The following is a 20863-nucleotide window of genomic DNA, read 5'->3' on the forward strand; positions in this document are numbered from 1 at the left end:
CCCAGTGAAATACTTACTTTACAAGCCCTTAGCCAACAATGTATTTATCACACCCAGTGAAATACTTACTTTACAAGCCCTTAGCCAACAATGTATTTATCACACCCAGTGAAATACTTACTTTACAAGCCCTTAGCCAACAATGTATTTATCACACCCAGTGAAATACTTACTTTACAAGCCCTTAGCCAACAATGTATTTATCACACCCAGTGAAATACTTACTTTACAAGCCCTTAGCCAACAATGTATTTATCACACCCAGTGAAATACTTACTTTACAAGCCCTTAGCCAACAATGTATTTATCACACCCAGTGAAATACTTACTTTACAAGCCCTTAGCCAACAATGTATTTATCACACCCAGTGAAATACTTACTTTACAAGCCCTTAGCCAACAATGTATTTATCACACCCAGTGAAATACTTACTTTACAAGCCCTTAGCCAACAATGTATTTATCACACCCAGTGAAATACTTACTTTACAAGCCCTTAGCCAACAATGTATTTATCACACCCAGTGAAATACTTACTTTACAAGCCCTTAGCCAACAATGTATTTATCACACCCAGTGAAATACTTACTTTACAAGCCCTTAGCCAACAATGTATTTATCACACCCAGTGAAATACTTACTTTACAAGCCCTTAGCCAACAATGTATTTATCACACCCAGTGAAATACTTACTTTACAAGCCCTTAGCCAACAATGTATTTATCACACCCAGTGAAATACTTACTTTACAAGCCCTTAGCCAACAATGTATTTATCACACCCAGTGAAATACTTACTTTACAAGCCCTTAGCCAACAATGCAGCTTTAAGAAAAATACATATTTTTTATTTGTTTAACACTTTGTTGGTTACTACATGACTCCATATGTGTTATTTCATTGTTTTGATGTCTTCACTGTTATTCTACAAAAATAAATACATAAAACACTTGAATGAGTAGGTATTCTAAAACATTTGACCGGTAGTGTGTGTGTGTGTCTGTGTGTGTGTGTGTCTGTGTGTGTGTGTATTTCCTTCCTTTATAATTTTCTCGAGTTTTGCATATTTGTGATTCGTACTGTTATCAGATCTTCAACCAAAACCTTTTATTTGAAAAAGGGAACTTGAATGAACAAATAACACAACAATGACATACTTATTTCCTTTATTTCATAAACTACGTTATGCAACACCCACAATGCCCCTGTGTGAAAAGTAATTGCCCCCTTACAAATCAGTAACTGGTTGTGCCACCTTTAGCTGCTTCGACTCAGTGACATTTATGGTTTTTCAAGCATGAACTGCTCATTTCAAGTCCTGCCACAACATCTCAATTGGGATTAGGTCTGGATTTTGACTAGGCCATTACAAAACTTCATATGTGTTGCTTTTTAACCATTTTCATGTAGACTTGATTGTGTGTTTTGGATCATTGTCTTGCTGCGTGACCCAGCTGCACTTCAGCTTCCTCTCCCTGACTGATGACCTGACATTCTCCCGTAGAATTCTCTGATACAGAGCAGAAATTATGGTTCCTTCTATTGAGGCATGTTGTCCAGGTCCTGAGGCAGCAAAGCATCCCCAAACCATCACACTACCACCACCATGCTTGACCGTTGGTATAAGGTTCTTACTGTGGAATGCAGTGTTTGGTTTTAGCATAATGTGTCCCATGTCACGCCAAAAAAGTTACACTTTCGAATCATCTGTCCATAGAACATTCTTTCAAGAGTCTTGATGATCATCCAGGTGCTTTTTGGAAAACTTGAGTACATTTTTTGGATGACATTTGTCCCATTAAAGCCCAATTTTACTCCAATGCTTCCCAAAGTTGTATCACGTTGGCTGGATGTCCTTTGGATGGTGGACCATTCTTGAGACACACGGGAAACTGTTGAGCGTGAAAAACCCAGCAGTGTTGCAGTTCGTGACACAAACCGGTGCGCCTGGAAACTACTACCCTACCCTGTTCAAAGGCACTTAAATCTGTTGTATTGTCTTATTCACGCTCTGAATGGCACACATACACAATCCATGTCCACATTGTCTCAAGGCTTAAAAAAATCTTATTTAACCCGTCTCCTCCCCTTCATCTACACTGATTTAAGTGGATTTAACAAGTGACATCAGTAAGGGATCATGGCTTTCACATGATTTCACCTGGTCAGTTTATGTCATGGAAAGAGCAGGTGTACTTAATGTTTTGTATACTCAGTTTAAAATGGTGTGTGTAGACATTGACAGTTTATGACTAGAAAAGGTGTGGACAGCAGTATAGAATCATATAGAATGAGCCATGACTAGAATACTGTATAATGTATACTACACATACAAAGTGTGTAAAACAGTATGTTAAAATTATTTTACTATCTCATCAAATCAAATCAAATCAAATTTTCTTTGTCACATACACATGGTTAGCAGATGTTAATGCGAGTGTAGCGAAATGCTTGTGCTTCTAGTTCCGACAATGCAGTAATAACGAACAAGTAATCTAACTAACAATTCCAAAAAAACTACTGTCTTATACACAGTGTAAGGGGATAAGGAATATGTACATAAGGATATATGAATGAGTGATGGTACAAAGCAGCATAGGCAAGATACAGTAGATGATATCGAGTACAGTATAACATATGAGATGAGTATGTAAACAAAGTGGCATAGTTAAAGTGGCTAGTGATACATGTATTACATAAGGATGCAGTCGATGATATAGAGTACAGTATATACATATGCATATGAGATGAATAATGTAGGGTAAGTAACATTATATAAGGTAGCATTGTTTAAAGTGGCTAGTGATATATTTACATAATTTCCCATCAATTCCCATTATTAAAGTGGCTGGAGTTGAGTCAGTGTCATTGACAGTGTGTTGGCAGCAGCCACTCAATGTTAGTGGTGGCTGTTTAACAGTCTGATGGCCTTGAGATAGAAGCTGTTTTTCAGTCTCTCGGTCCCAGCTTTGATGCACCTGTACTGACCTCGCCTTCTGGATGACAGCGGGGTGAACAGGCAGTGGCTCGGGTGGTTGATGTCCTTGATGATCTTTATGGCCTTCCTGTAGCATCGGGTGGTGTAGGTGTCCTGGAGGGCAGGTAGTTTGCCCCCGGTGATGCGTTGTGCAGACCTCACTACCCTCTGGATAGCCTTACGGTTGAGGGCGGTGCAGTTGCCATACCAGGCGGTGATACACCCCGCCAGGATGCTCTCGATTGTGCATCTGTAGAAGTTTGTGAGTGCTTTTGGTGACAAGCCGAATTTCTTCAGCCTCCTGAGGTTGAAGAGGCGCTGCTGTGCCTTCTTCACGATGCTGTCTGTGTGAGTGGACCAATTCAGTTTGTCTGTGATGTGTATGCCAAGGAACTTAAAACTTGCTACCCTCTCCACTACTGTTCCATCGATGTGGATAGAGGGGTGTTCCCTCTGCTGTTTCCTGAAGTCCACAATCATCTCCTTAGTTTTGTTGACGTTGAGTGTGAGGTTATTTTCCTGACACCACACTCCGAGGGCCCTCACCTCCTCCCTGTAGGCCGTCTCGTCGTTGTTGGTAATCAAGCCTACCACTGTTGTGTCGTCCGCAAACTTGATGATTGAGTTGGAGGCGTGCGTGGCCACGCAGTCGTGGGTAAACAGGGAGTACAGGAGAGGGCTCAGAACGCACCCTTGTGGGGCCCCAGTGTTGAGGATCAGAGGGGTGGAGATGTTGTTGCCTACCCTCACCACCTGGGGGTGGCCCGTCAGGAAGTCCAGTACCCAGTTGCACAGGGCGGGGTCGAGACCCAGGGTCTCGAGCTTGATGACGAGCTTGGAGGGTACTATGGTGTTGAATGCCGAGCTGTAGTCGATGAACAGCATTCTCACATAGGTATTCCTCTTGTCCAGATGGGTTAGGGCAGTGTGCAGTGTGGTTGAGATTGCATCGTCTGTGGACCTATTTGGGCGGTAAGCAAATTGGAGTGGGTCTAGGGTGTCAGGTAGGGTGGAGGTGATATGGTCCTTGACTAGTCTCTCAAAGCACTTCATGATGACGGATGTGAGTGCTACGGGGCGGTAGTCGTTTAGCTCAGTTACCTTAGCTTTCTTGGGAACAGGAACAATGGTGGCCCTCTTGAAGCATGTGGGAACAGCAGACTGGTATAGGGATTGATTGAATATGTCCGTAAACACACCGGCCAGCTGGTCTGCGCATGCTCTGAGAGCGCGGCTGGGGATGCCGTCTGGGCCTGCAGCCTTGCGAGGGTTAACACGTTTAAATGTCTTACTCACCTCGGCTGCAGTGAAGGAGAGACCGCATGTTTTCGTTGCAGGCCGTGTCAGTGGCACATTATTGTCCTCAAAGCGGGCAAAAAAGTTATTTAGTCTGCCTGGGAGCAAGACATCCTGGTCCGTGACTGGGCTGGATTTCTTCCTGTAGTCCGTGATTGACTGTAGACCCTGCCACATGCCTCTTGTGTCTGAGCCGTTGAATTGAGATTCTACTTTGTCTCTGTACTGGCGCTTAGCTTGTTTGATAGCCTTGCGGAGGGAATAGCTGCACTGTTTGTATTCGGTCATGTTACCAGACACCTTGCCCTGATTAAAAGCAGTGGTTCGCGCTTTCAGTTTCACACGAATGCTGCCATCAATCCACGGTTTCTGGTTAGGGAATGTTTTAATCGTTGCTATGGGAACGACATCTTCAACGCACGTTCTAATGAACTCGCACACCGAATCAGCGTATTCGTCAATGTTGTTATCTGACGCAATACGAAACATCTCCCAGTCCACGTGATGGAAGCAGTCTTGGAGTGTGGAGTCAGCTTGGTCGGACCAGCGTTGGACAGACCTCAGCGTGGGAGCCTCTTGTTTTAGTTTCTGTCTGTAGGCAGGAATCAACAAAATGGAGTCGTGGTCAGCTTTTCCGAAAGGGGGGCGGGGCAGGGCCTTATATGCGTCGCGGAAGTTAGAGTAACAATGTTGCCCTCAACTTGAAATACTCTGTTATATGCAAAATTTCTCTTGTCCCTCCCCCAAAAGCATTTGGGAGGTGGGAGGAATGAAAACCTGCTGTACTTCTGCCGTTTGCTTACTTTCAGTTTCACAGTGCAAGCCTTCCTCCAGAGTGAGGAGACGTCAGAAGTAATGCATTCTTTCTCTTTCTCTCTCTTTCATTGGGTTGATAAGTACTAGAGCCAACGCAAACCTGTGAATTTTCAGTTTTACACATCCACCATGGAGGAGGACGCGGGACAATCTATCCCATTCAAGTACCCCGCCTCTGACTTCTTGTTGACTGTCGGAGGTATGTTGTTTTTTCTCCTGGATGTGGTACTAGACGTGTGGGCGGTGGTGACTTTCTATCAACAAGAGGCCTACGTGTTCATGGGACTGCTGATGTTTCTACTACTAGGCTCCTCAGCCCTGGTCCAGGCTTTCAGCTGGCTGTGGTACCACTATGACAAGGACAGCACTGAGACCAGGACAGAGAGCCTTGTGAAGAGCCTTCACTCACTCAAGATCCTTCATGTGTTCCAGATGGGAGTCTACCTCAGGTTCAGTTAAACTTTTGTTGACTTAACTTGTTGAACTGGGAAAAGAAACAGCCACGGACTGTGTTGATATCCTAAGGAACTTGTATCACCAGTGGTGGAAAAGATACCCAATTGTCATACTTGAGTAAAAGTAAAGATTCCTATACTAATACTACTTGAGTAAAAGTATTTGGTTTTTATAGATACTTAAGTATCAAAAGTAAATGTAATTGATAAAATATACTTAAATATCAAAAGTAAAAGTATAAGGGCCATTCTGAATCGGTGTCTTTTCTGTCCCCAGGACATTACGTGCATGAATATGAATGAAAAGTGTCTGTATAATACATTATATTATCAAGCAAAGTGTCTGGCACTTTGTCCTAATTGCAATTTAAAGATACATCATGTAAAACGCTAAATAGCGTTTCAATCGGTGACGTCACTTGCTCTGAGACCTTGAAGTAGTAGTTCCCCTTGCAGAGGCTTTTGTGGAGCGATGGCTAACGATGCTTCGAGGATGACTGTTGTTGATGTGTGCCTGGTTCGCGCCCGGGTATGGGCGAGGGGATATATATATAATTAATATACGCCTACTGTATGATAGCTAGCTGGAACTTCTGAAGAATATATATTTTTTTTCTTCTACAATTTCCAAAAGATAACCAAACAAAATATTTACTTTTTATGATACGTGTTTGTGCAGTCATGTGCATTAGTAGTACAATGTCTAACTTATTTGCATTCGTTTCTACTTACACTTATATTTTGACTTCTCCATTAATGTTGTTTTCGAGTTTTCACCTACTTTTCTTAGTGGACCTACAATCGTCGTTTTTTGAATTGTGGGGAGTTTCAGACCTCGGAGTGAACATAATTGTACACTCTCAAAGCAGAATAAAAACGAGGGCTGAGGGGCTTACGTTGCAAGCTTCCCTTGTTTGGCTAATAATTTGGACCGCCCTCCAAGATTGGCAACAGGGATTCCCCCAAGGGCATAAAGTGAGGGAAAGTGGACGAGGGTGTCTTTTAAGTGTTTGAACCGCAAACCAAAAGTAAGTTATCACTCTTTTCTGTATGACTGAGAATGTCAATCTTATTTCTTGGATGTTATTCTAGTTTTTTTATATAGATTTGATAAACCACTTGAAGGTGCTATTAGCGTTGATGGCATGTGGCTACATTTAATGTATTTGCAAATGATATGCTAAAAAAAACTCAGTCCTGTTACTCATATGAAGGGTAACAGGTGTGAATAAGAATAACAGGAGTGAGAAGTTTGAATGAAATAGCCATTTTTAAATGTGTATGTAACCGGTTCTGTACCGGTACCTTTCTGCGTTATGTTCTGGTAAGGTGTAGGTGGAAGATGAGGCTCTGGACACAATTCAGCCGGTTGTCTCTCTTTTAATGACTGCATGGAATGGATACAAATACAAGGCAAACGTTACTGCTGCCGCCTGGACTCCATACAAGTATATGTGCCTCTCCTCATAACGCGCTGAGCAAACTCAGTAGTAAAAACATCAACAATAAAATCCATTGTACATGTTCATATTTTCAAAAGACTCATTTCGTTTCTATAAATGTTGTACACTAATAATTTGCTAATAACTGCTAAATATTTCTTAAGAGTGTACTATTGTATCGGAGGCATAGTAATGAAGCAACAACGCCGTTTTTGACATGCCTGGGCAAGTAGCAAAATCAACGACCGCTAACTTGGCACATCAAATACAAAATCGTCACATTTCACAACATACCTGCATGGAATGGATACAAACACAAGGCATACATTATTGCTGCCGTCTGGCCTCCATACAAGTATATTTGCCTGATTAAAGACAGTGCAGAAAATAATTTAGAAAACTCACTATGTCTCACTGTAAATGCAGAGGGTATTTTACTCAGTTATAAGGAATTCTTATCACTTTACAAGGTCCTAAAGATTTTGCAGTTGTTTCAGATGCCATTCCCTCAGGTGTTGCTTTATTATTCAGGAACGTGTCAAGACCCCCAGAGCCTACCTTCCGTTGACCCTGTTGACTCATCAGTAGGAAAGATTTGTTTATCTTTTGGTCCATCCAACAACAGAGCGATACGAACCTTGTTTCAGCAGGATGTTGTATCTATCTATACCTTATGTCATGCCTTATTGGAATGGATTTATTGATAATATCTGTTGGGAAAAAGTTTGGATATTGCCACACACATACCTACTTGTTAACAAAATTAAGGAATTAAGAAAATGTAGAAAATAAATACAATAAAATAATTCACTCTTGAAAGTAATGTAATACATATTTAAAATAACCTTAATAATAAATATGAGGGATTTTTGGTGAAATACATAAAGTATATTTTAACACTGTTACATGTATATACATCGATTCATTATAATACTATTCTCTTCATTTTAAGTTTTGCAGTTGGAATTACTGGGGTTTTCAGTTGACCTTTTTGGATGACATGGGACCCACTATGCCTGGCTTGCATAGTAGTGACGGGCGGTGTGTGGCTACCACAGAATTCTGCAGCGATACAACATCCCATCTGGTTTGCACTTAGTGGGACTATCATTTGCTTTTCAACCGGATAATGACCCAAAACACAACTCCAGGCTGTGTAAGGGTTATTTGACCAAGAAGGGGAGTGGTGGAATGCTGCATCAGATGACCTGGCCTCCACAGGCCTCCTCAACCCAGTTGAGATAGTTTGGGATGAGTTGGACCGCAGCCAACAAGTGTTCAGCATATGTGGGAACTCCTTCAAGACTGTTGGAAAAGCATTCCTCATGACGATGGTTGAGAGAATGCCAAGTGTACAGAGATGTCATCAAGGCAAAGGGTGGCTACTCTGAAGAATCTAAAATATATTTTGATTTGTTTAAAAAAAAATGTTGGTTACTACATGATTCCATATGTGTTACTTCACTACAATGTCTTCACTATTATTCACTACAATGTCTTCACTATTATTCACTACAATGTAGAAAATAGTCAAAAATAAAGAATAACCCTTGAGTAGGTGCATCCAAACTTTTGACTGCTACTCTATGTGTACATTTATTTTGCCACGCTGCACATGCAACGCTAGCAGTGTGATCAGAAGTAAAATAACAACCCAATGTTTATATCCCAGGACAAATTAGCTAGCAACAGCAAGCTAGATAGCTAATTTGCCATAAATATTTAATGCTTTTTGACCTGTCCCCAAATTAATATAGTTGGTTCAGAGTTCGTTTTGATCATGTCAGGTGTGGGTGGACAAAATCAGCAAGCACGCGAGTGGTCTGGTCAGCATGTTAGGCACTGCATCGCAGTGCTAGAGGTGTCACTACAGATCCGGGTTGTGTCGCAGCCGGCCTCGACCGGGAGACCCATGAGGCGGCGCATTATTGGCCCAGCGTCGTCCTGGTTAGGGGAGGGTTTGGGATGGCCTTGTCCCATCTCGCTGTGGCGGGCCTGGCGCAATGCACGCTGACACGTTCGCCAGTTGGACGGTGTTTCTTCCGACACATTGGTGCGGCTGGCTTCCGGGTTATGCGGTCAGTGTGTCAAGAAGCAATGCAGCTTGGCAGGGTCGTGTTTTTGAGGACGCATGGCTCTCGAGCTTTGCCTCTCCTGAGTCCGTACGGGAGTTGCAGCGATGGGACAAGACTGTAACTACCAATTGGATATCACAAAAAAGGGCTAAAAAATAAATAATTTACAATTGAAGCATTTGTGTTTATTGAATCTCCTAGATCAGAGTCAGTAGAGATGACCAGGGATGGGAAAGGGGGATACCTAGTCAGTTGTCCAACTGAAATGTGTCTTCCGCATTTAACCCAACCCCTCTGAATCAGAAAGGTGCAGGGGGCTGCCTTAATCGACACCACGTCTTTGGCGCCCGGGGAACTGCCTTGCTCAGGGGCAGAATGATTGTTTTTTTACCTTATCAGCTCGGGGATTTGATCCAGCAACCTTCTGGTTACTGGCCCAACGCACTAACCACTAGATAAGTGCGTGAATTGGACCACTTTTCTGTCTGGCTAACAAGTAGTTTTGGGTGTCAGGGAAAATGTGTGGAGTAAAAAGTACTTTTATTTTCTTTAGTAATGTAGTGGAGTAAAAGTAGTCCAAAATATAATTGGTAAACTACAGATACCCCAAAAACCTACTTAAGTAGTACTTTTACTTAGGGACTTTACACCACGGGAACATTAGCAGGGTAGCCTGGTGGTTAGAGTATAGAGGCGGCAGGGTAGCCTAGTGGTTAGAGGCGGCAGGGTAGCCTAGTGGTTAGAGCGTTGGACTAGTAACCGGAAGGTTCCAAGTTCAAACCCCTGAGCTGATAAGGTACAAATCTGTCGTTCTGCCCCTGAACAGGCAGTTAACCCACTGTTCCTAGGCCGTCATTGAAAATAAGAATTTGTTCTTAACTGACTTGCCTGGTTAAATAAAGGTAAAAATAACAATTGTCAGAGTAGCACGTTCTTGGAGTAGTACATTCTCTGAATGTTTCCCCTCTCATCTCAAGGCAGAAACAAACTCTAACCAAACTCTTTTTTATAGAATAAAAATGAAAATAATAATGTATGTGGCTGTCATTTTAGATATGCTGGTCTTGTGAGGATCTCGATATGTGGCTTCTGCTGTAGAAAGCGTTACATGGAGGGCAACGCCGTGTATCTGACCCATGACCTTAGCCTGCTGCGCCTCATCGAGACCTTCTCTGAGAGCGCGCCACAGCTTGTCCTCATGATTACCATCATCATCCAGAGGGGAGAGGTGGAGCCCATTACAAGTACGTAAAAGCAAACACAGAATTACTTAGAACACAAAGACCTTGAGGTACAGTTGAAGTTGGAAATTTACATACACTTATGTTGGAGTCATTAAAACTCGTTTTTCAACCACTCCACATATTTCTTGTTAACAAACTATAGTTTTGGCAAGTCGGTTAGGACATCTACCTTGTGCATGACACAAGTAATTTTTCCAACCATTGTTTACAGACCAATTATTTCACTTATAATTCACTGTATCACAATTCTAGTGGGTCAGAAGTTTACATACACTATGTTGACTGTGTCTTTAAACAGCTTGGAAAACTCCAGAAAATTATGTCATGGCTTTAGAAGATTCTGATAGGCTAATTGACATAATTTGAGTCAATTGGGGGTGTACCTGTGGATGTATTTCAAGGCCTACCTTCAAATTCAGTGCCTCTTTGCTTGACATCATGTGAAAATCAAAAGAAATCAGCCAAGACCTCAGAAAAAACATTGTAGACCTCCACAAGTCTGGTTCATCCTTGGGAGCAATTTCTAAACGCCTGAAGGTACCACGTTCATCTGTACAAACAATAGTATGCAAGTATAAACACCATGGGACCACGCAGTTGTCATACTGCTCAGGTCTCTTAGAGATGAACGTACTTTGGTGCGAAAAGTGCAAATCAATCCCAGAACAACAGCAAAGGACCTTGTGAAGATGCTGGAGGAAACAGGTACAAAAGTATCTATATCCACAGTAAAACGAGTCCTATATCGAGATAATCTGAAAGGCCGCTCAGCAAGGAAGAAGCCAATGCTCCAAAACCACCATAAAAAAGCCAGACTACGGTTTGCAACTGCACATGGTGACAAAGATCATACTTTTTGGAGAAATGTTCTCTGGTCTGATGAAACAAAAATAGAACTGTTTGGCCGTAATGACCATCGTTATGTTTGGAGGAAAAAGGGGAGGCTTGCAAGCCGAAGAACACCATCCCAACCGTGAAGCACGGAGGTGGCAGCATCATATTTGGGGGTGCTTTGCTGCAGGAGGGACTGGTGCATTTCACAAAATAGATGGCATCATGAGGATTTAAAATGTTGTGGATATATTGAATCAACATCTCAAGACAACAGTCAGGACGTTAGAGCTTAGTCGCAAATGGGTCTTCCAAATGGACAATGACCCCAAGAATATTTCCAAAGTTGTGGCAAAATGGCTTAGGGACAATAAAGTCAAGGTATTGGAGTGGCCATCACAAAGCCCTGACCTCAATCCCATAGAAAATGTGTGGGCAGAACTGAGAAAGCTTGTGCGTGCAAGGAGGCCTTACAAACCTTACTCAGTTACACCAGCTCTGTCAGGAGGAATGGGCCAAAATTCACCCAACTTATTGTGGGAAGCTTGTGGAAGGCTACCCAAAATGTTTGACCCAAGTTAAACAATTTAAAGACACTCAGTATTTGGTAGCATTGCATGTTAACTTCTGACCCACTGGGAATGTGATGAAAGAAATAAAAGCTGAAATAAATCACTCTCTACTATTATTCTGACATTTCACATTCTTAAAATAAAGTGGTGCTCTTAACTGACATGACAGGGAATTTTTACTAGGATTAAATGTCAGGAATTGTGAAACGGAGTTTAAATGTATTTGGCTACGGTGTATGTAAACTTCTGACTTCAACTGGATATCTGGATATAAGTCATATAGCTTGTAACTATGCCCCAGAATTTTCAATGGTCTGACCCTACTCATAATTTAAGAGGTGACTGACTCCAGACCTGATGATACATTTTTATAATTCCTTTCATTGACAGATAACTTGATTGTCTGTTATTTAACATGCCGAGTTCATTGACAGTTTTACCTGATATAATATCCTGAATTTGTTTTTTTTCTCTCCCTCAGTCTTGAAGGCACTTGGTTCAGTGTCTGCCATCGCCGTCAGCGTGACCATGTATCACCGCTCCCTGCGTTCCTTCCTCCCAGACAAGGCCAAGCAGGGCTGGGGCTCCTCAGTGGTCTACTTCATGTGGAACCTGCTCCTGATTGGTCCACGTGTGGCAGCAGTCGCCCTCTTTGCTTCGGTCTTCCCCTGCTTCATCGCTGCCCACTTCCTGTCTTCCTGGATGGTTCTATTTTTTGTCGCCTGGCAACTGAAGACAAACTTCATGGACAGCGGCGGTGGAGAATGGCTCTACCGGGCCACCGTAGGTCTCATCTGGTACTTTAGCTGGTTCAGCATAGTGGAGGGGCACACCAGGGAGCGGAGCACCATCTACCACACCTGGATAGGAGTGGATATTGGGATGCTTTGTGGTTTGTGGGTGTGGCAGATGATGAAGAACCCTCCATATTCTGAACTGCCACTAGATCCCTATGTCATCTTTGTCATTATGATCTCACTCTACATAGCTGGACTCTGTCTCAAGGTGACATACTACAAGTTCTGTCACCCAAAGATTACAAAGCAGGGAGAAGTTGAGTGTCATCTCGAGCTGATGTCGGTGTCGGTGGGGGTCCCCCCAAATGGGGAAGATGTGGTTGACTTTAGGGTTATGGGTCATACAGAGCATCCAGAACTGTCCGTCAGGGTCAATAAAAGGATGAGGAATTTAGCTGGTAATTTTTACTCTTAATCCAGATTATCAGATGGCTCCTACACATTGAGAAGACTGTATGGGCTTGTTCAACATTGCAGCCGATAACCCAGCCAGGCAACTGCCAACTGACTGATCTACAAATGACCTTGGCTCGTAAATAACTACTCATTATTTGTTGATCAGTCACAATTTAAACACACAATGAGTGAAAGTTCTGTCTGTTTTCGATCTATCCTTGTACTTGATTGATGAATTAAGGTCAGTAATTAGTAGGGAACTCCCCTCACCTGGTTGTCTAGGTCTTAAGGGAAAAATCAAAAACCCACACTCAGCTCTCCGTGGAATGAGTTTTACACCCCTGCCCTACTTAAACGAACCAGCTCTACAGCTTGAAACACTGAGAAATGTTGACGCATTCATTAAAATTACTGGAATGATTTGTTCTATGAAGACGAGGATGGCGATACGAGACAGTTCTGTTTGGCACTGTGCATTTCTAATATGAAGGTAAACATTACAGTAATGTTTATCGTGGTCATGAACTTCTTATGATTATGACCTCGTGAGTACAGCTAATCAGGGTTACTTATTGACAGTAGTGGAACAAAATACTTTAGACTTTAATAAACGTAAAGATACTTGAGTCATTTTCTATTAAAGGTGAGTCACCCAGTAAAATACTACTTCAGTAACTCTAGAAGTATTTGGTTAGAAATATACCTAAGTGTCCAAAGTAAATGGAATTGCTTAAATTAAATGTCAAAAGTATAAATAATTTCAAATTCAGTATTAAGCAAACCAAACAATGTTTGTATTTATTTATAGATAGCCAATGGCACACCAACATTGTTTAGTGAGTCCGCCAGATCAGGTAGTAGGGATGACCAGGGATGTTCTCTTGATGAGTGCGTGAATTGGACCATTTTCCAGTCAAAATGTAACGAGTACTTTTGGGTGTTAGGGAAAATGTATGGAATAAAAAAAGGCAAAAAGATACCACAAAAAAAAAAAACTTAAGTAGTACTTTAAAGTATTTTTTTAACTTAAGTACTTTCACCACTGCTTCCTGAAATGTTAGCAGGGCGTGGACTCTGTCAGGACTAGATGGTAAAAACCTAGAGGGGATGTGAGAATGTAATTTTAACAGTGCAGATGGGGTGGCCAGTTCTGAGTGAATGTGCCAATGTCCTCCGTCTTTTGTGTGCTGGACTGTCTGGTTTCATGTGTGTGATGTGAATGTGATCCTTTTTGTACAGTGATGCCAAAGGCAAAAATAAATAAATAAAAATGTCCATACAGGTGATGGCGAGGTTCTGAAGCACTTTGAGATGATGTATAGTATTTGTCTTATTGTTAATTTACAGCAGAGTGTATAACAATTGCAAAACACTGACAATGAAACCAGGCACTTTCAAGGTACTTTAATTTGTATTTACACTACCATCAGTGTTAATGTACACAGGACAACCTTATTGGGCCTTCAACAGTGTTTCCGGTCCCATTTAAAAAAATGTGGTTATACACTACATGACCAAAAGTATGTGGACACCTGCTCGTTGAACATCTCATTCCGGACATCATGGTAATTTAAAATGGAGTTGGTTCCCCCCCCCCTTTGCTGCTATAACAGCCTCCACTCTTCTGGGAAGGCTTTCCACTAGATGTTGGAACATTGCTGCTATAACAGCCTCCACTCTTCTGGGAAGGCTTTCCACTAGATGTTGGAACATTGCTGCGGGGACTTGCTTCCATTCAGCCACAAGAGTATTAGTGAGGTTGGGCGATTAGGCCTGGCTCGCAGTCGACGTTCCAATTCATCCCAAAGGTGTTCGATGGTGGTTGAGGTCAGGGCTCTGTGCAAGGCAGTCAAATTCTGCCACACCGATCTCGACAAACCATTTCTGTATGGGTCTCGCTTTGTGCACAGGGGCAATGTCATGCTGAAACAGGAAAGGGTCTTCCCCAAACTGTTGCCACAAAGTTCGAAGCACAGAATCATCTAGAATGTCATTGTATACTGTAGTGTTAAGACTTCCCTTCACTGGAACTAAGGGGCCCGAACCACGAAAAACAGCCCCATTATTCCTCCACCAAACTTTACAGTTGGCACTAATCATCCGGGCAGGTAGCGTTCTCCTGGCATCTGCCAAACTCAGATTCGTCTGTTGGACTGCCAGATGATGAAGCGTGATTCATCACTCCAGAGAACGCGTTTCCACTGCTCCAGAGGACAATGGCAGCCGAGCTCTACAGCACTCCAGCAGACGCTTGGCATTGCGCATGGTGATCTTAGGCTTGTGTGCGGCCATGGAAAACTAACTCATGAAGCTCCCGACAAACAGTTATTGTACTAACATTGCTTCCAGAGGCAGTTTGGAACTCGGTGGTGAGTATTAAACCGAGGACAGACGATTACTGTCTGTCCTCGGTTTAATATTACTGTCACTGAGCTCTTCAGTAAGGCCATTTTACTGCCAATGTTTGTCTATGGAGATTGCATGGCCGTGTGCTCGCAACAGGTGTAGCTGAAATAGCCAAATCCGCTAATTTGAAGGGGAGTCAACACATACTTTTGTGTATATATATATAGTGTGTTTCATCGTCTTGAGTAGAGCCAGATATATCCCTACAAAGCATGAACAAGTTGAGCCAGATATATCCCTACAAAACTATGTACATTCATAGCTCATTGCATTCGACAGTTGAAATAGTACAACAAAATGCACTTTAACAAAAGGTTTGTTAAGAGTATATAAAATGGTACATAGTTCCTGGTCTTTAATACAAATTGAAGGGATACATTAAAACAGTCCCCCTGACTAAGTAAAATGTAAAAAAATCAAATTAAAAAAATTAAACATACAGAATCACACTTTGTTAGTAACATAGTACTTAAAAAATCAAATTTAAAAAAAACATCACTGATACAAATATTGTAAACACATTCCAGGACTACAAAAAAAACTAAAACAATCATACCAACCAAAAGGTGTGAAGCAACACTAGAGACATGATCAGCATGACAATCAGCCATAACAGATCAAATGTTTTTGGCTGGGGTTGATTGATTTCCATGATGTTAGATATTGAAGATGTGCATCAGAGGATCAAGCTTGTCTGATCTTATATATATTTTTTTACTTGTGGAAACAGATTGTAATATGAATGTGCAGTCAGTCAATTAAAGACACCGGTCTGTCTTGTCAACTTTACAAAATTCCATGTCCAAGATACCCCTTCTATTCCAAATAATCTAATTCATAATTTTACAATGCTTACTATTTCTCTCATGTCCCATAGTGGTGCTGTTACAGACTACTTTATATGTTTCACCAGGGGAATGGTGGATCTGGACCCCAAGTGATTGAGATGTGATTGTCTAAGCAGTGAATCCAAGACACAGCGATTCAAAAAAAATAAAAAATAAAAAAAATAAACTAAAAAGGTGAAGTCAGGTTTCAACATGGAAAAGGATGCTCTGACTTAGTGGACAAGGATGTGACTTGCCTTGAGAGCAGAGCATTTCGGCTGTGACTCGTCTTGAGAGCAGAGCATTTCGGCTGTGACTCGTCTTGAGAGCAGAGCATTTCGGCTGTGACTCGTCTTGAGAGCAGAGCATTTCGCCTGTGACTCGTCTTGAGAGCAGAGCATTTCGCCTGTGACTTGCCTTGAGAGCAGAGCATTTCGGCTGTGACTCGTCTTGAGAGCAGAGCATTTCGGCTGTGACTCGTCTTGAGAGCAGAGCATTTCGGCTGTGACTCGTCTTGAGAGCAGAGCATTTCGCCTGTGACTCGTCTTGAGAGCAGAGCATTTCGCCTGTGACTCGTCTTGAGAGCAGAGCATTTCGCCTGTGACTCGTCTTGAGAGCAGAGCATTTCGCCTGTGACTCGTCTTGAGAGCAGAGCATTTCGCCTGTGACTCGTCTTGAGAGCAGAGCATTTCGCCTGTGACTCGTCTTGAGAGCAGAGCATTTCGCCTGTGACTCGTCTTGAGAGCAGAGCATTTCGCCTGTGACTCGTCTTGAGAGCAGAGCATTTCGGCTGTGACTCGTCTTGAGAGCAGAGCATTTCGGCTGTGACTCGTCTTGAGAGCAGAGCATTTCGGCTGTGACTCGTCTTGAGAGCAGAGCATTTCGGCTGTGACTCGTCTTGAGAGCAGAGCATTTCAGCATGTATGTATCGACAGGACAATCAAATCAAAACAAGAAATAAAAACTGAACTGTAAGGGAGAGAAAATATATATTTTTAAATCACATAGCAACACGGAAATGGTTACTGATGGTTAAAGAAAAGGTTTCAGCAGATGAATAACGGTATAAAAAAAAAGTAGGTGTCGGAAAATTAAACACTTCAACTCAAGTGTGTAACAACCATGTTTGATCATGTGTTTAACACATCTGAAGTATTTCCTGTAGAGATGACGCATGTATATACACACACACACACACACACACACGCATGTATATATATATAATAATAGAGAATGTTGAGAAAAAAGGCACAGTATGCATATATACAGACACACAAAGACATACACAAGAAAAACATTCTTACTGGTCAAGCCGTAAGTGTCAAAATGATCGGCATCGTCGGGCTCAGTATTGTTCAATTGTAATCTCACATGGACCAGGGATTCATAACATCAACCCTCTAACCACCTCTTGACCAGCTACATGCTGCTGCCCCCCCCTCCCCCCAGTCTACCCTAATGACAAGGGTAGACTGACTGGCTACACAGTGGCAGTAGGCCAATATTTTTTGGGCAGCCGGTCCTGTACAATCAATGGCACATTTAGAGGTCCCAATACACCCCCACTATGAAATAATGGAGTTTTGTGTGACCCTCACGATTCAAATGGAGGAAAATCAACTAGAGATCGATTCTACAACAGAGACACAGAAACATTTCCATTTATCAATGACAACACGTGATCTTTGTGATGCTAATTATCTGTCATGTTGTGAGGAAATCTTGGCCAGACAAATCTCCCGTGACTTCTTGGTCTTAACATCATTTCCAGTATTGACCAATAACAGATAACAATTCCACTGTATTTAATATAATATTTAATATAACGTGTGTGATTGTGCCATCCCTTCCAGCCAACTGCTTTTAAGTCTCTTTTGCAGGAATTCAAAGACATGTAGGGTTGTGCTCTGAGGAACAGTTACTCCAAGGGGAGGGTTGTGCTCTGAGGAACAGCTACTCCAAGGGGAGGGTTGTGCTCTGAGGAACAGCTACTCCAAGGGGAGGGTTGTGCTCTGAGGAACAGCTACTCCAAGGGGAGGGTTGTGCTCTGAGGAACAGCTACTCCAAGGGGAGGGTTGTGCTCTGAGGAACAGCTACTCCAAGGGGAGGGTTGTGCTCTGAGGAACAGCTACTCCAAGGGGAGGGTTGTGCTCTGAGGAACAGCTACTCCAAGGGGAGGGTTGTGCTCTGAGGAACAGCTACTCCAAGGGGAGGGTTGTGCTCTGAGGAACAGCTACTCCAAGGGGAGGGTTGTGCTCTGAGGAACAGTTACTCCAAGGGGAGGGTTGTGCTCTGAGGAACAGCTACTCCAAGGGGAGGGTTGTGCTCTGAGGAACAGTTACTCCAAGGGGAGGGTTGTGCTCTGAGGAACAGCTACTCCAAGGGGAGGGTTGTGCTCTGAGGAACAGCTACTCCAAGGGGAGGGTTGTGCTCAGAGGAACAGCTACTCCAAGGGGAGGGTTGTGCTCTGAGGAACAGCTACTCCAAGGGGAGGGTTTCTTCCACAGGTTATGATGACATGTGTGAACATCAGCGTCACGCGGATGAAGATGCACATTGTTTCGAAGGCCCATCCTTGGTTTCTTAGATGTAAATGTATAGAAAAGGCCTGGTTCGGCTGTTTCTCACAGAGAGGCCTTGTTCGGATGTTTCTCACAGAAAAGGCCTGGTTCGGCTGTTTCTCACAGAAAAGGCCTGGTTTGGCTGTTTCTCACAGAAAACGCCTGGATTGGCTGTTTCTCACAGAAAACGCCTGGATTGGCTGTTTCTCACAGAAAACGCCTGGATTGGCTGTTCTTATGATTAACTACATAGTAACCTGGCGTCCTTGATACCATGCAGTGGAATACAGGTTTGTTAGGGTCTTCATTGAGTCATTCTGACCACACATCAGTTTATGTAAAAAAGAGCACAGAAGTCGGTTAGGCTGTTGAAGCCCGTGACACAGTGGAGAGGTCAGGACAGCGGAGGTGTCTATGGAGAACATGTCAGTACTGTTAGTGAACTAGTGGAAAGGTTACATCCAGAAGGTCAATTGAAGGTCATTCTTAAGTAGTCATCCAATCATATGCTTTGAAAAGACTAAAATTATTACCAACCCTAATCAATGATACCTCAAGTCATTTGGAATGCAAAACAACCTTTTAAAACTACAAATTATAAAAAACATTCGAAGTGACATTGTACTTTCATGAATAGCTACCCTACAGAAAGAGAATTTGGAAAAATAGTAAAAGTGTAAGGTCTAAACAACCAGAAGGGTCCGTCCGGGATGCCAGACAGGGCTGCAGACCTTTTGCTTTAGTCGATCCACTAACAAGAGGCCCAAATGGAACCCTTTTCCCTATGTAGTGCACCAATTTTTGATGAGAGCACTAGGCCCTATCAAATGTAGTGCACTACATAGGGAATAGGGTGCCATTTGGGATGCAAGTCAGAGAGAGAACAGAGGAAAACAGCCTGTGGGTTGTGGAGCCAGAGACTACAGACACTTCAGAGAGGGATATGGGAACGGTCTTCATTTTTAGTCATGTCCTGCCTGTCGGCGTCGGTCGGTCGCTGCTGCTATGCCCCAGTGATCAGGCTCAGTCTTTGGAGGATAGCTGCCATATGGAGAGTGTTGCTTGAGAGGAGCTCTACATCAGAGAGTAGGTCTGTCTGTCCAGTCTGCTTCCCAGCCACTGCCACCCCAAAGTCCACCACAGATCAGTCCACGGCCATCACACAGGGAAAAGAGCGACAGACTACAGCCAGCAGGTGTGTAAAGGGTGTGTGAGTTTGAGGGCTGGTGTGGAGCTGAGGACACTCAGCTTATAATGTCACTCCACAAGCGAACAGAAGGGTTGGACACACACACACACACACACACACACACACACACACACACACACACACACACACGTTTCCCTTTGTGTCTTAACCTCCATTCCTTCCGTTCTACAGGAAGTCTAGTTCCAGGGCTTGATGGAGGGATACCAGGTCCCCGTGGGTGGTGATACGCCAGAAAGGCATGTTGTGCTGCAAAGAGAGCAGGGAGACGGCATGAAGAACCACCAGTCAAATCAATACTCCCAAGTCTTATTTACTGCAGTGCTGAGTGTAATTGGTGAATAGCAGAAGTACATGTGCCCTGATTCCGAGCCTGAATTTAAGTGCATAAAATGGAACATAATTCTTTTTTAATTTGATTTAAATGCACATTCTGACCTTGAATTTAAGATTGAGACTAGCATGCTATTCACCCGCTATTCGTTCAGGGTCGGAGATCTAAGAAATGAAAAGGTATGGCGGGAGTTGTGTCTACAGATATACTCTATTCTGACCTTGACTTCATTTCATTATAAAATTCCACCGGCTTCATGCGCGAGGAAACCATGAATCAGGTTGAGCGAACCTACCGGCTCCAAGTGGAAAAAGGCATCCTCTACTTTATGTTTTTGCGATACAAATAACAGCATTCTCCATGCGCGGTAATGTATAATAGATAAGAGTTATTGATAAGACCTAGGTAAATGAGTAAATCGATTTGGAGAAGGGGATTGTAAATCCACAAAGCAATTGTTTTAGATGATTTGTACTGATGATTCCCCGGAGATGAATGTGAAACCATAATTTTTTTTATTTTACCTTTATTTAACCAGGCAAGTCAGTTAAGAACAAATTCTTATTTTCAATGACGGCCTAGGAACAGTGGGTTAAGTGCCTGTTCAGGGGCAGAACGACAGATTTTG

The 20863-nt window shown here is 42.8% G+C and overlaps 2 protein-coding genes across 2 annotated transcripts in view; one reads left to right on the forward strand and one right to left on the reverse strand.

The window, feature by feature from the left end:
* Positions 1 to 5085: 5085 nt before the first annotated feature.
* On the forward strand, positions 5086 to 16320 carry LOC109907142 (XK-related protein 8). The gene is made up of 3 exons (XM_020504925.2): positions 5086 to 5537; positions 10114 to 10304; positions 12189 to 16320. The coding sequence occupies exons 1-3, from the start codon at positions 5218 to 5220 to the stop codon at positions 12917 to 12919; spliced, it is 1242 nt and encodes a 413-aa protein (XP_020360514.1). The 5' UTR covers positions 5086 to 5217; the 3' UTR covers positions 12920 to 16320.
* LOC109908416 (eyes absent homolog 3-like) overlaps positions 14290 to 20863 on the reverse strand; it is a 32468-nt gene continuing 25894 nt past the window's right edge. The window contains exon 17 of the mRNA XM_031794953.1: positions 14290 to 20150. Within this exon, the coding sequence (XP_031650813.1) occupies positions 20070 to 20150 (81 nt within the window). The 3' untranslated portion in view covers positions 14290 to 20069. The remainder of the gene's footprint in view (positions 20151 to 20863) is intronic.

Source organism: Oncorhynchus kisutch, linkage group LG17, assembly GCF_002021735.2.
Source record: "Oncorhynchus kisutch isolate 150728-3 linkage group LG17, Okis_V2, whole genome shotgun sequence".
In the NCBI taxonomy this organism is placed as follows: domain Eukaryota; kingdom Metazoa; phylum Chordata; class Actinopteri; order Salmoniformes; family Salmonidae; genus Oncorhynchus; species Oncorhynchus kisutch.

Coding starts and splice junctions, on each gene's coding strand:
- LOC109907142 (XM_020504925.2), top strand. CDS start 5,218: ATGGAGGAGGACGCGGGACAATCTATCCCATTCAAGTACCCCGCCTCT. Junction 5,538..10,113: donor CAGATGGGAGTCTACCTCAG/GTTCAGTTAAAC, acceptor CTGTCATTTTAG/ATATGCTGGTCTTGTGAGGA. Junction 10,305..12,188: donor AGAGGTGGAGCCCATTACAA/GTACGTAAAAGC, acceptor TCTCTCCCTCAG/TCTTGAAGGCACTTGGTTCA.